Below are 15,473 nucleotides of genomic sequence, written 5' to 3'. Positions count from 1 at the left end.
CAAGATGGCGACGACCAAAATGCAGAACTCGAGGCTTCAAACCCATAGTCCACAAACCAAGGGGTGACGTCACGGTGACTACATCCACATTATACAGTCTATGCTAGCGCCATCACCTGGTCAAAAATTGTATTCGTTCAATTAAATTACTCAGAAGTTTTAATATTGACTTTGGATATATAAATGTGCAAAACAATCAACGATATACTCAAAGTGTAAAACGTTAGAAATTACTTTAATCATTCTATCTAGCTGTGATGATTGATTAATATCAATAGAAAATTATTTATTTTGCTCACAAATGTCTGATTTAAAGAAACGTGTGAATCTTTTTGTTTTTCTTCTCATAACAACAACATATCGTGACTGAGGATATACTGTATTTTGCAGTTTATTCAAGTTTTGTACAATATACATACACTTGTCATCATACATACAGTGGTTTTACATACAGTTAATATGATCAGTGAACACACCCTGGCACAAAGCTTAGAATTACAATTTAATTGGCCATGTACAGTTCATCTGAAAAATAGGATGTTATGCTTAAAGAAAATAAATACATCATAGCAATACAATGTAACCATTAAAGTAAAAACTACAGTCTTATAAATACTACAGGTTCTACAGTATAGAGTAATAAATATGTACTTTTGTTGTGCTAGATTAAAAAAGTATATAATTTAAAAGGAATTGAAAAGGTTTCAGAATCGTGCAATACAAAAATAATTAGCAAAAATGTAATCTATTGGTGAAAAAATTTGACTCTAACTGCATACATTTGCAAATAAATTAATTTTTTCAGTAAAAAAGGTCAGAAGAAATCCCCGAAATATCTACATAATCCACATTATTGCATCAGCTGACAGGCTAAGGATAGAAAGCCAGTCGCGTTGTTCATTAATAACTATTTAATAACCATGATTTTCTAAAAACATTGTTGTTTAGATGCTACCAAATGAATTGTATATTTCACATTTTTATATGCTACGCGTGCGAGCCAGCTCGTCATGGGAGAATTGAATCATGTCCACACTGTAATGAGGTAGAGGAAAGTACAGTCCTTTAGTTACGCAGCACCACGCACACACTGTTTAACAACATTTGGCACAACATTGATGAGCTGTTAGTTTTGCTAATGATCCAAATGAACGTCCAATAACTTGAAGTGCTCGTCATCAATAAGACTATTTGTTCCGTTTTATTTTTGCTCTGCTTTGTTGTATTTGTTTCGTGTTACTCTGTGAACAACCACAATGACGCTAATAAGAAAAAAAAAGGGTTTTAAAAATAAATTTGACTTGACAAGAGCATCTTCTCTGCTTTAAACGGACGTGACAGAATAGAAACAAAATTCAACTTCAACAAGTCTTCAATAACATCCCATTGATGTTCCTATTCTTAGATCCATCTGAAAATCTATTATCAAACAGTCATGTTTAAATGATTAATGAATGTTTTTGAATGTCATGAAGAGGACGCTCTAAGGAACACTTACAGAGGCATATTTTAGGAATAAGAGAAGGTAAAAAGAGAAAAAAGTTTCACCTCATTTTCTAAGAAAAACAGCGGCTTAAATAAATCAGTCAATTTTTAAAAAATCTAACTTAATTTAAAAATAATTTAGTTTTGAAATGGATATACAGGACATTTATATTAAGACTGTATTTCATTTTAAAAAGGCACAAACAACGTGTTTCTCCAGGATAGAAGAGAGCTAGGACCTCGAAAGCAGAGAAATGCAACGTCCTTTTGAAATAGAAATGAGGCCCTTTATACACCTGTAGTCAAATGAGCATTATTCAGGTGGAGGGATGGCCCCGTTACTACAGTACGTTCACATCACAATCACACAATCCGTCAGCTTCCTCTATTACTCTGCTCACACAAACTCTGTATTTTATGGCACTCAAAAATACCAAATCAGGTAAGAAAACGTCAACCATGCATCCTAGTATAATACTGCAGTCCTCAGCAGTATTTACCCTCAGAGATGTATAAATGTAACAGGCACTTCATTCTTCCATAAAGCTTGCATTTGTGAAGAGACGTCTGGCATTAAGGTTCCTCCTCTGGGTGTGTCTGTATGGTCCCCAGTGGCCAATAAAAATAGTTATTCCATCCAAAACTAAATCAAGTAATCCCAGTGGAGAAATTTATCAAAAATGAAAGCATTCATTACCAGGAACATATTTCATTGGTGCTAACTCGCCTGCCTAGAGAGAGAAATGTGACTAAAGTAGTACTTCATTTAACTAGTTGATCGCCGGTGTTGAGAAAAATGTATTCACCAGATCTTTTCTGTAGCGTTTCCTGTCGGTAAACCATACAAGTGTCGATCATGTTTGTCCTCTTAACAGCAGAAAATCAGACTACGGTATAACGGCGCACTGGAATTGCCTGCTGGTACCTTCTACAATGCTTCTGAAATCTTCCCGTAAGTTGTTATGAGTAAATCCGTGACCACAAAGGATCCACAGAATGATCAAAAACAAACCGTAGACTGAGCGGTCCATTATTGACTGTGCGGTCCATGTCGGTGTCCTATAACAAGGAGAGTTCCACTTCCTCACACAGCAGAGGCTGCACCTCTGGGATGCTGAGTAGCATGCTGCTTTTAGCCGAGTTGTTCTTCCTGTACATGATAAACTGGGCAGTCACCTGACTATAGGTTAAGGCTCAAAACACAAACAGAGTTAAACAATATTATCTTCTCTTAAATGTAATTAGTAAGCTCATATTCAGATTCAAGATTCAAGTTTTCACATGCAGGTATTATCAGAAGATAGTAACTTGTGGCTGAACTGGTGATTTAAAAGGATACAAAGAAGTCGAGTATGAGGACTCCCAGGCTGCCGATGAGCCAGGCCAGATGTTTGATGATGAAGGTCTGTTTGGAGCCCTTCAGTGCAGGCAGGACCACAATGACGCTCAACCCATACGTGCCGTTGCCCATCATGGCCAGGGCGAACAACAGGTACGAGGTGCCCTCCGTAGACTGTCGCTGGAACTGGAATGAATAGAGTTTTGTTAATGGACCAAACAGCAGGACCTGCACAGATGATAACCAACTATGAATTCATTCTACTAACACACACTGTATTGTATGTGGCATGACACTGACTGGACATAGAATACATGACACAGATCTTTAGTTATTCTAAATGCAGTAGCTAACAAAAGTGTTGTTCAACACAAACAGCAGGAAGGATGTGTGTCCTGTCAGTGTAGCTGAAATACAATCATCACTTCTGAGAGCATCCATCCAATATTGTGAAACCAAACATTTTAACCTTGACTGAATAATGGAGTTTTTATACTCTGTTGTGCCTACTGAGTTCAATCTGCCTGCGCATAGGCTGGATCCAAACAATACTAGGACACCAGCAAGTGTTTGCCAGATTAATACTGAAGATAAATAATAGTCAGATCTTGTTGTTCTTTGTTCCACCAAATGGAATGACTCACGGCTTTCTGCTGAAAAAAAACAAGCATGTTTGAACATGTACCAGTTTCTACAGGGCAAATCCGACTTATATGATTTACGATAGTCAGGGAAAAAGTGTGTGTGTGTGTGTGTGTGTGTGTGTGTGTGTGTGTGTGCCCAGAAGTTTCTCTGGCACTAGCAGCACACTGAGACGATACCCTCTAGTGATTTAATAGCTGCAGTCGAGCCAGGATGTTTCTCCAGCACAACAGCACCATTGTCTTTGACGTCTGGTTCTTATTTTGACACACATACTGATATACACAAACACACAAATCCCACCTCCCCCTTCAAAACACACTCACAGTTCCTGTTTATGTCTAACTGACATATAAATAAGTACAGTTTTACCTGAGGAAGCCGTCCAAGATCTCCCGTCAGGATGGCACTGCTCACATGCAAACCAAAAAGAAAATCACAACAACAAGTTGCCACTCACATTTTTATAGAGCTGGGGGAAGCGGGAGCTGAGGTAGAAGATAGATGCCAGGTATCCACATATATAGCCAGTGATTTCCACCGATTTAGAGGTAGTCGGACTCTGGTGAAGATGAGAACACAGAGAGAGGTGACTACAAGAAGCAACAATGAAAATCTCGAGTCAAAAGTGAATTAATGTGTGTTCAATAAACCTGAAAATATCAGGGGGAAAAAACAACCCGAATTTGATTTATGAACATTTAAATCTGCACACATACACACATTGATGCAAATATACACAGTACACGGCACACAATCTACCTACCTGGGTGTCTAAAGTTGCACTATTGTCTACGATGAGTTTGGGTAAAGCCAGGAGAACTAAGGTAGCAGCGCCACACCACATGAAGCACAGCCACTTCAACACAGGGCTTTCTAGAGCACGCACACAAACAGAACAAAGAACTGACAGTGAAGACTCCTTTACATATACAATACATACTGTCTTTACCTATTGTTTTACACTAGAAAAGTGACACACATGATTCAATGTTTGCTGTATCAGTGATATTACAAGTAGTCAGTAACAAAGACTGCAACTAATGATTATTTTCATGTCGATTAATCGATTAATTGTTTGGTCTATAAAATGTCAGAAAATGGGGAAAAATGTCAATCAGTGTTCTCCAAAGCCCAAGATGACGTCCTCAAATGTCTTGTTTTGTCCACAACTCAAAGATATTCAGTTTACTTTCAAAGAGGAGTAAAGAAACCAGAAAATATTCACATTTAAGAAACTGGAATCAGAGAATTGTCACATTTTTTTCTTAAAAAAAATTACTCAAACCGATTAATCTATTGTCAGTTGCCGATTAATTTAATAGTTGACAACTAAACGATTAGTTGTTGCAGCTCTAGACAGCATAAAATAAAACAACATATACTGTATATACTGTATATGCAAGCCTGTGTGCAGCCTTGGATAAGCTTCAGCATGAATCATTAGGCACTTGTGCACTTTTTGGCTTCGGTGGTAACCACTCATCATAAGTACATAACAACTGGAACGGTCTCTGTCGTCTCTGAAGTCAGCAGGTGGGCTGCAGTTCAAATTAAACATTTACTGAGTCAACAGCAGGAAATACTTGCTCACTCATACTGTAGTTATGCTTTCCATTAATCTGGAGGGTCATGATATGGTTGACTCACACCAGCCAGCTCCTTTTTAACTCAATGTCAGGGCTTACTTCTGCTGGAGCTGTTCTTGATCTTATAGTAGAGAAACTGGGAGATGAGGATGAGGTCTGTGAAGATGTAGAACACCACTGTGACCATCTGAGAGAGGGAAGGAATTAAATAAAAAAGATACATTTTACAACTGAATTCATTGGTTATGAGTAGATGACGTCATACTGTGTAGTGTAGACATGGCTATGATATGAAGGCTACAGGGTACAATGAGTTGACAAACAATTCAGGTCAAGAGTGTTCCAAATTCAAAACCCCAGATATCTTTGTGCCTTTCAAATGTTCTTCTATCTAAAGATGCTGACAAAATGGTAAAGGTTATAGCTATACTATATGTTTTTTTAGTTTTTGAAATAAGCAAACTGATCAATTACAATATAGCAAACAAACACATAGCCTGCAGCAAAAAGAAGGCCTGAGCACAGCTTGTCTGAAATATAATAACTCACCGACTACAGGGACAAGAAAGGAAATTAAATATGACTACAACTGAGATCTGCCAGGGAGTAACAGCACTAGGATGGCACAGTTCAGACACACACACTGAGGATGAGTGAGTATTTGAGTGTTTACCTGAATAGGCAGCTGGCTGGTGAGGTAGCAGCCTGCAAAGCTGGTCAAGTCTCCACTGAAGAGGAAGAAAAGGAAGCCAAAAGACATGGCCTCCTCCACTTTACCATTCCGATAGGCCTCATAGACCTGCCTGTAGTAATAAGAAGAAGAAGAAGAAGAAACTTTGTTTATATAGCACCTTTCATAACATCAAATGCAGCTTAAAATGCTCCACAAAAGAAACTAATCAATACAGGTATTAAAAACAGGGAACACATTGTCCTGTCGTTAAAGATTATTGGAGAGAGATTCATGATGCCTTACAAGATATTTTCAGATGTCATGTTCCCATGGAGTGCAAGACTTTATTTTCTGGACTTATGCCTCAAGAATGGTTGAAAAGAGACAAATAGTTATTATATATATTGCTGGTATCTGGTAAAAAGGCTCTTACGAGGAAGTGGTTATAACAGGAGAGCCCAACTCTGAATACATGGATGGACATTACAATGGACATTTACAAAATGGAGAGGATAACAGCATATGTTAACCATAAACTGGAATTATTTGTGTCACGCTGGGACAAATGGGTCAACTATGTAACATCCCACATGCCAGATTTTATTTTTACAAATCTATGATTGTATGAAAATGAAAAGATCACTCCCTATTTGTTCATACTGTTGTTTTCATTGTTTGTTTTTATGTGTATAACTAATCTTAAAATACGGCACTTTAGACACACATGGTTGGGTGGTGTATGTATACAAGATATGTAAATTATGTTGTGTGTGTTTGTTGCAAAGTGTCAATAAAAATATAATAAAAAAAAAAAAACGGGACACAAGGAGCGAAAATAATAGGTTAATACTATTAATTATGGATGGATGGATGGATAGATAGATAGATAGATAGATAGATAGATAGATAGATAGATAGATAGATAGATAGATAGATAGACACAGTAGATAGATAGATAGATAGATAGATAGATAGATAGATAGATAGATAGATAGATAGATAGACACAGTAGATAGATAGATAGATAGATAGATAGATAGATAGATAGATAGACACAGTAGATAGATAGATAGATATATGGATGGATGGGTGGATGGATGGATGGATGGATGGATAGATAGATAGACACAGTAGATAGATAGATAGATATATGGATGGATGGGTGGATGGATGGATGGATGGATAGATAGATAGACACAGTAGATAGATAGATAGATAGATAGATAGATAGATAGATATATGGATGGATGGATGGATGGATGGATAGATAGATAGATACAGTAGATAGATAGATTACTGGGTTTCACCTCAAAATGTAACACTTGACTAATATAAGATGCTATACTCACGGCAGAGTGGACAGCAGGAAACAAAACATGGATATGAGTCCTATGACAACGCTGCAGTACTCCCACACGTTGTCCACACACTCCTCCAGCAGGTAGAGGATCCACGGCGTCCCGTTGACACACATCGGCCGGCCCAGCGCCGGAGCTGCGGTCCAGTTAGCCTCCACCACGTCCACCACACTCTTACCGGGGAAGCGCGCTGTAGCCATGGCAACCCAGCTTCAGGACCAGTCCTCCTCCTGATGATGATGATGATGCTGCCAAACTGTGAGTAGATGTGTGTTTATCCTGGCAACAACAAAACCCCAAAGCTACCTCATAAAACAGATGTGGGAAGACTTGTTCTGTCATTGGACGATTCTGTAAGAGAAAAATCAATTTATGGTCACTTTAAAGCTTAATTTAACATCATCTTTAGACACACTGTCATTGAGGCTAATTTGCATAGACTTGAGGATGCTAACATACAAAGATGGCTAACTAACAAAAAGAGCTTCTAGTAACCACTAACCTGACCAAATGGACTCGGTAGATACTGCAGAGGGTTTATGGATCCGCGTAAACTTTCCCCACATCATGAAACGTTCCTGTAAGCGATGTGTACGGCCTTTAAAGAACATTATAGATCAGCTCCTAGCTTAATGTTATCCATCGCTGGTGGTACAGGCTTCCTGAATGACATCACAACATCCTGAGAGAATTTTCAAAATAAACTCCTTACAGACCGTTATTTCTATACTGATGAGCATAATGGATAATAAGGAACTCAGTTTTATATCTATGAAGGAACATATCTCATTACTTGTTTGTAGTTAATGATGTTTTATTGCAAACTGTAATGTCTCATTTACACATAAGCCTAGATACATGTGCACTGACTGTACAAATAGGATGTGATTCCATGCAGTACCACAAACACATAGGCTCTTTATATACAGTCTGAGCACAACAAACAGTTTAGCCACATCTATAATGTAAAATAGAGATTTAAAAGGTAGAATATGTCCCTTTAAGTTGTCTGTATAACATTTGGGTATTGTTGTGGCCTGTGCATGAGGAAAAGACAATACAGAACATAATTTTCATCAAGAAATGCATTGAACCCTATATATATATAATATATATATTATATATATTATATATATTATATATATTATTCTTGGAAAAGCACCACCTGAGTTAAAGCAGGAAACAGGAAACAGTATTTAATACTTAGAGCTGCAGCCATGAAGCAAATAACTAAGAACTGGTTAAAACCCTTGAGTCCATCAATTTAAAGATGAAAGGAAACAATACAGGAAATCCCAGAAATGGAGAGAATAATTCATACTGTCAGAAATGAAGAGACAGAATTTAAGAGGCTTTGGTCAAGGTGGATGAGATAAGACAATGATTTAATGTAGGAAATTACCCAGATTAAATTGTGTTAGAAATGAAGAGACAAAGTACAAAAGACGCTGTTTTAAGTGGATGAATTATGAGGCCGGAAATTAAGTTATGAAATTACTTACACTCAGATTAACAGAATCATTTATAAATGGGCAGAGGCTGATCTTGGGCAAACAAATAAACAAAACCGATAGACATACACAATATACACATCTTGGAAGAGGAGAAGACACACCTTTTGTTCTCTCAAAATGTTTTGCATGTATGTATTTGTACGTATGTGTGTGTGAATGTTGATGTATGGGGAAAAAAATGCAAAAATATATAGGAAATTTTTTGGATGTATAATTCATGAGTAGTTTGCAATAAAAGTATTTAAAAAAAGGGAAATTCTTGGAGACACTATAGGATTATGCCTATGGTAACAATTTTACAAATTTATTTTAGTTCAGTCTAATAATTCCACATTTCAAAATAGGTTTTCATTTAGTAATGTAGGCCTATACTAGCCTCAAACAAGTAGCCCCTTAAACGTGACAAATCCTGCTCTTTTATTTTGAAGGCAAAAGTGCATATATACCGGAAACGGCACACATTTTTTCTAGTTTCACTTCCGGTGGATGATACCTATGATGCCCTGATGATGTCTGGGGAAATACCACCACCTACTGATCACATGGACCTATTGTCAGTGCAATCTTAAGAGATTAAAATAAATATATAGCTAATATAATAGAAATAAATAAATGAAATAATAATAATAATAATAATAATAATTATTATTATTATTATTATTATTATTATTATTATTTGTATTATTATTTGTATTATTATTATTATTATTATTATTAATTATTATTATTTATTCAAACAATCCCACTACTGCTGCTACTTCTGCTCCTACTACTACTATCACTACTACTACTAATAATAATAATAATAATAGTTACAATAATAATATTAATATGTTTTATACATACAGTGAATTGAGAGACTCTTAGCTTATACTGTAAATGTAATATAGTCTTAATCTTTTCCTTTGCACCCCATCCATATAAGTAGTTCCTGCCAGACTCATTATGGCACTCAAGCAAACATCAAAACAGCATGTCTGAGTTGGAAAAAGGGATTAAAGATAACTTTGGTCTAGAATGCAGCCATGAGGCCATTAGGCCTCATCTACCTCTCTCTCTCTCTCTCTCTCTCTCTCTCTCTCTCAGTCCCCTCTGTGGTGGTACCATTTTGCCTTTAAAGGCTCCTTGTAAACTCCCTGAATAATAATCATAATAAAGAATTAGTTTGTGAATACATGAGCAATCCTGTAACAAAAGGTTTGATTTATTTGAATAGAACTGCTGCCACTGAAAACTTACAGAAACTAAAAGCATGTGAAGTAGAATCTGGTTTATTGCCAAGTAGATTTACACAATCAAGGAATTTGCTTTGGTGTATTGGTGCATAGACAAGACACATAAATATAGAATAGAAAATAAATTACAATAAAAATATTTAAAGATAGCCTATTGCAGTGAGGGCCAAAGTGCAAATGTACGACGGAGTATTAAGGCCACATTGAGGGAAAAAAATCGGAGATTTTCCAGAATTAAGTCATATTACAAGAAAAAAGTAGTAACATTACGAGACTAAAGTCAGAACTTTACAAGAAAAAGAAAAATAACACGTAAAATTACTACTTTATAATATTATGAATTTATTCTCATAATACTACGACTTTTTTTTCTCTTAAACTTATGACTTTATTATCATAATATTATGACTTTATTCTCGAAATCTCAGATTATTTTTTTTCCCCTCAATGTGGCCCTAATACTCCGTAGTACCGTCGTACATTAGACCTACAACAATGATAAATACAAATAAAAATGTAAACAAAAAACAGTTATTCATTTCCATTTTTAAAAATCCACAGGGAGCCACTGGAGAGGAGCTAAAGAGCCGCCTGTGGCTCCGGATGTGCAAAGTTTCACAAATAGAATAAAAATAAATACATTTCAAGAATAAAAAATAATGTGCAATGTACATAGATAATAGGTATTTTGTGGCGTGAGGTTTTTGTCTTTAGTGAAGTCTTTAGTGAATTGATGCTGTCTTTGAATGTAGTCCTAATTACAGATTTATTTAATAAAAGCCTTACAACTAAAAGCATGTGACTTAATTTGCAGTAGCGCCTGATAAATGTGTGTAACCAGCTGAAGAAAATCCAGTAGAGCTACTTAGAAAGGTCACAAAGAAAGGTCACGGTAGGCTTACTTACTATATTTCCAGAGAGCACTTGAAGGCAGCACCCCAACCAACCTGTCACCTCCCTCCATCCACCTGTTGCTCCACAGGTGCGCTCTCATTGGCCGCACGATGGCGCGCTTTCCACTGGTTGTCTGAGGATGAATGTGATGATGTGTTCTCTGCTCTGCTCTGCTCTGCTCTGTGGGGGAACTTGAAGCTGTGCAGGGGTAATAATTTGTGTTGCTATGTGCCCGCTTCGGACCGAGGTTTGGAGGTATACTGAACGAAGCGCTGCATTCACCGACCGTGCGTCCTCGTCCTGCACGGAGCAGGTAAGCATGTCCGACGCTGTTATATAGCTGTTAGGTATTGAATCAGGCTTTTGTGTCTTTTTTTTGTTTTCTTGTTGCATGGCATTCAGTCATTATAGAGACAGAGAGACGCGTCGCCTGGCTGAAGGCATGAATGCCACCATACATACACTGATGTCTGGAAAGTTGACTGGATGAGGTGAAATGGTTTAGTCAAAGAAGCACCGATGTGTGCCACAGTTTCTCCGGATCGTGCATCAAATTCATTTTTACTTGTGAAATGAAATGTTAATATGAATACACAGGGAGGGGAGCAGGCAGGTGGATTGGAGAGGTGTTTTTGGTGGGTTGTTGTCACAGGCAAGTGAATGCAATATAGACATTTCTTAGCTTTTGCTAGAACATTTTGGTATCCAAGAGTAGTTATTTTACACCTGCTTTACTTCCATGTAGTCTTTCCTCCCTCTCCCTCTCTCTCTCTCTCTCTCTCTCTGTGTGTGTGTGTGTGTGTGTGTGTGTGTCTCTCTCTCTCTCTCTCTCTCTCTCTCTCTCTCTCTCTCTCTCTCTCTCTCTTTCTCTCTTTCTCTCTCTCACTGTGTGTGTGTGTGTGTGTGTGTGTGTGTCTCTCACTCTCAGTCTCTGAGTGTTTCAGTGTAAATACAGAGGAATGTGCTCTCAGAAAGCTTGAAAGGCAAGTTCAGTCGCATTACTCACATTTAGTCTGTGCATTTCTTCTGTCCAAGTCAAAATCTACTGTTGCTCCAAGCGTGTGTGTGTGTGTGTGTGTGTGTGTGTGTGTGTGTGTGTGTGTGTGTGTGTGTGTGTGTGTGTGTGTGTGTGTGTGTGTGTGTGTGTGTGTGTGTGTGTGTGTGTGTGTGTGTGTGTGTGTGTCTGTGTGTGTGTGTGTGTCTGTGTGTGTTTGAATACAGAGGGAGGGAGGGAGGGAGGGGGGGATTCCTCAAGGTCAGAGACTTTTCTCAGACAGACATATGTTGATGTCCCAGGAAGGAATGTCCTGTTTATTTTCATGCATTATTTCTATAAAAAAGGGATTTTAAATCCCTTTTCACCGACATTGTGAAAGGAATTCACTGTATATACAAAACTGATGTCTACTCCATTCAAATAGCAGCCGGCGATCCATTCATTCATTCATGTTTTCATTCATTTTCCTTTCTTCCAAATCCGTCATGTTGTTGTAGGTGGAGGCTGCCAGGGAAAGACAAATACATGGACGCCCACTCAAGCTCATATTTGTTCACTTGCTTCTCTCCAGACTGCATTGATCAAATCAAATATTATTATAATTTATTTTGTCATTTAGAGCATATATATTCTAGGGCTGACCCGAATGATTTGAAGCTTCGACCGCTGCCATGGTATTCGACCTCCGAATCAGTATTCAAATGCTTTGTTTAAAAAAAAAAAAAAGAAAAGAAAATCTATTTTAAAGGGATTGTTTGTAACTTCTTACACGTATAAATGAATCCGGGTCGGTGTCCCATTCGCGCTCGTGTGTGGCTACGCTGTTCAGACTTAGACTCCAACACAAACTACACGGAAGCACCAAAACCGCAAAGTTATATCTAGTGAAGCCCGTCTTGCAAAACAGTGTTGGCCGCGTTCAGAGGACGCGTGGGAGACCGTAGCTTTAGTCTCCAGGACCGGAGTCTCTGCTGTACTCTGCTCCTCTGCCTGCCTGCCTTCACTCAGCTCGCTCCACCTCACATGCATGCGCGCACACCACCCACTGCAGGAGAGGTAGTTTAGCTCTGAGAATATCTAGTGAATGTACAGTGGACGTTTGTGCAGAAATAACTGCTGCAGCTCCTCCAGACCAACAGATTTCCCGTGTCTTTTGAAGTGATGGGGCTCCGCAGCGGGAAACGTTATCGTCCCCGACCAAAACTCCAGTGTCTCCCCTGTTCCGGATGCGGTCAGGAGACTGAGGCAGGAAAAGCCAACACGAGGATCAGCATTGATTCATGGAGAGACCTTCGTCTGGTCAGCTAACATTACGGCCAAGCATTTGAAATATAGAATGATATTTTTAGCTGACGTGTGTCGCCTCACTGTTTTGAGCGATGCTCGTTCATGTCTATGTAGAGCGAGCACAAGCGCGAGCCCGACGCTGACTTTTGTTGACTTAACGGCCACAGGTGTCGCTGTTAACAAGCATTTCTGATTCTTACAAACAGTCCCCTTAATAATAATGTATAATTCCTAAAATACCTAATAAAATAAGGAATAATCCCACAACATTATTCATTATTCAACATTAATTATTATTAGTTATTCTCAGACGGATATCACTGTTTGTTGTGTGTTGAGGTGCGTGTGTTTACAGTAGTGCGTCAGCAGTTCTGTCCCGGGCACTGAAACGGGGAAGATGGAGCCAGACAGACAGACAGAAGAACATGTCAGCCTGCCGCGCCGCTCCACTCTGCGAAGCTCCAAATAGCTTCGAATATTTCTCACCAAAGCTTCAAAGGGCAAAAATGGTATTCGGGACAGCCCTATTATAGTCATACACTTTGCAAGTCTTTAATTTGGTTCATCCTGTGACTTGGTTTCACAAAACTTACATATGTTATGTAGGAATGAGGACACACTCAGGTTTCTAATTAGAGGATGACTGAACTGGGTTTATGTGGAGTCATCTTGACATTTCCTTGTGCTGATGATGGCATTTAGGTGATTTCCAGCTACAGAGAAAATGAGGCACCGTGTATATTTTTAGGAAACAACTTGATGTATTAGGACAATGTTCCCCAGGATATGCAGCACGTAGCAAGTGAAGGCTGTAATGCATCATAGGCTGAATCACCCGTTCAATCTACTCACTCAGGAAGCAGGAAATCTAAATAATGTGCAGCAGGATGCAAGCTATGAGAAGAGTTCTAAACTTAGAAACATATTAAACATGCATTGAGGATATGTGAACGCGGCTCACTATTAAGAACGAGGCCCTAATATTTGATGCAGTGAATTTCTTCCTTTAAACCAGAATCTGCTTCCGTTCAGCTCTCGGGGCGAGCCTCTGAGTTTGGGCTGCTGCTGAAGGCAGCCGGGAGTGATGAATAATGAATGGTTTAGAAAATGTGCGTGTATGTTAGTTGGCTGAGTGTGGCGGTAATGCACTGCTCCAGCCAGCACTTCTCCTCTCTGCTGTGGAAATCCTCTCAGCGGTCTCGCAGCGCAGCAGAGCCAAAACTTGAGAGCGACTCCACACTTTGGGTTGGATTCAACGCCATTTGACACAGTTCTGCCTGCAGAGACTCACACACACAAACACAGTGAAGCCAATTCAAATCAGTCTGTAGGGATCTTCTATTAGAAGGGGATGTTCTTTTTGATATTTTCTTTCCCTGTCTGGGTCTCAACTTAATTTCACCTTGGAATCCAGCACGGTGGGTCTCGTGTGACCAATCTGGGTTAAAGCTGAGAGTTTATAAAGAAATCCTCTATAGTTTATGTCTGATTCTCATACTGTAGCATTTCAGTAATAGCACTACTCAGTAATAGAATACATTGATTAGTCCTTCAAGATGTGCCCATTGAACTTACCTCTTTGGTATTCATAACGTATCTGCTCTTTCTGCAGTAGGCAGCAGTGTGACATCCATAAGTGTCACATTAAGTGTTCCTATGGTCTGGTTCTGCTTTCTCTTATCAGGTCCACAGTGACCGCTCTCAAGAGAGAAAGTGAGACATTTCCCATCATGCTCAGCCTCTGTTTTCACTCCCCGTCTCTCCATATTTCCCATTCTGTCTTTCTTTATCTCTCAGTGGCCTCAGTGTGTTTTTACAGTAGCTATTTTCTCCAGCTCCTGTCATCATAGTGTAATTCCCAATCGTTGTTCCTCAGCTGCATAACCGCAGGGCATAAATAATGGAGAACCTTCCCTTTGTCCCACACACACATATGCACATATAATACAGCACACTCATACATTATGTTCCTATGCTAAACCTCGAGGGGGTATACGTTTTAAGAAGTCTTAACTGAGTTCTCTGCGGCAGCGTGGACCTATTTCCAGAGAAGTCCTGAGGGAATCGCTTCTTTGTGACTTATTCATGAGATTCATGGCATCACTTACATAACTGATTGGCCCAGTTATAGGGGATAACTACCATCATAAACAGCCTTTTATCATACCATTAGTATGGACAATGGGTTTCTGCTGCAGGATGTGACCGAAAAGATATGTCAGGAGATACAGTACGGCATATTTTGACTGTTTGATGTATGGAGGCCTTTTGGCATTAAAGATGATGATACATTTTAGTTGTTGTCAGAACACAGCTACTAATTTTGCGACATGATAGTGGACTGGGATGCTAAACGGGTTTTTCAAGGCTGCACTCAAACCACGAGATAAATGATCAGATTAGAGACGATCAATGATTGGTCGAGCAGTTGATTGACAGAAATATGACCTGCGACTATTT

At 38.8% G+C, this 15,473-nt stretch overlaps 2 protein-coding genes across 4 annotated transcripts in view; one reads left to right on the top strand and one right to left on the bottom strand.

Moving 5' to 3' along the window:
* Nucleotides 1-374: 374 nt before the first annotated feature.
* On the bottom strand, nt 375-7,754 carry LOC141771418 (lysosomal amino acid transporter 1 homolog). 2 transcript variants are annotated; one of them, XM_074641682.1, is made up of 9 exons: nt 7,589-7,754; nt 7,078-7,437; nt 5,729-5,858; nt 5,155-5,242; nt 4,233-4,342; nt 3,927-4,028; nt 2,825-3,010; nt 2,498-2,661; nt 917-1,035 (listed from the first exon to the last, which is right to left on the bottom strand). In XM_074641682.1, the coding sequence occupies exons 2-8, from the start codon at nt 7,284-7,286 to the stop codon at nt 2,545-2,547; spliced, it is 942 nt and encodes a 313-aa protein (XP_074497783.1). In that variant the 5' UTR covers nt 7,287-7,437; nt 7,589-7,754; the 3' UTR covers nt 917-1,035; nt 2,498-2,544. The 2 variants fall into 2 exon arrangements, with proteins under 2 accessions (XP_074497782.1, XP_074497783.1); XM_074641681.1 differs by having other exon boundaries at nt 375-2,661.
* Nucleotides 7,755-10,725: 2,971 nt separating this feature from the next.
* The window catches only part of veph1 (ventricular zone expressed PH domain-containing 1), a 91,738-nt gene continuing 86,990 nt past the window's right edge, over nt 10,726-15,473 (top strand). The window contains exon 1 of one of the 2 annotated variants that reach the window (XM_074641679.1): nt 10,726-11,042. The gene's annotated coding sequence lies outside the window, so the exon portion shown is untranslated. The remainder of the gene's footprint in view (nt 11,043-15,473) is intronic. The other variant, XM_074641678.1, reaches the window with a different exon arrangement.

The sequence above is a fragment of the Sebastes fasciatus genome, chromosome 7, assembly GCF_043250625.1.
Source record: "Sebastes fasciatus isolate fSebFas1 chromosome 7, fSebFas1.pri, whole genome shotgun sequence".
NCBI classification, from domain to species: domain Eukaryota; kingdom Metazoa; phylum Chordata; class Actinopteri; order Perciformes; family Sebastidae; genus Sebastes; species Sebastes fasciatus.
The sequence above is the reverse complement of the archived record's forward strand: the minus strand, read 5'-3'. Positions and strand labels throughout refer to the sequence as shown.

Bases quoted from the DNA above. Each gene is read 5' to 3' on its own strand.
- LOC141771418 (XM_074641681.1), bottom strand. From the start codon at position 7,286: ATGGCTACAGCGCGCTTCCCCGGTAAGAGTGTGGTGGACGTGGTGGAG. The intron at 5,859-7,077 runs GTGAGTATAGCA...TTATTACTACAG, and splicing joins TTCCTGCTGTCCACTCTGCC to GCAGGTCTATGAGGCCTATC. The intron at 4,029-4,232 runs GTAGGTAGATTG...CATCTTCACCAG, and splicing joins GTGCAACTTTAGACACCCAG to AGTCCGACTACCTCTAAATC.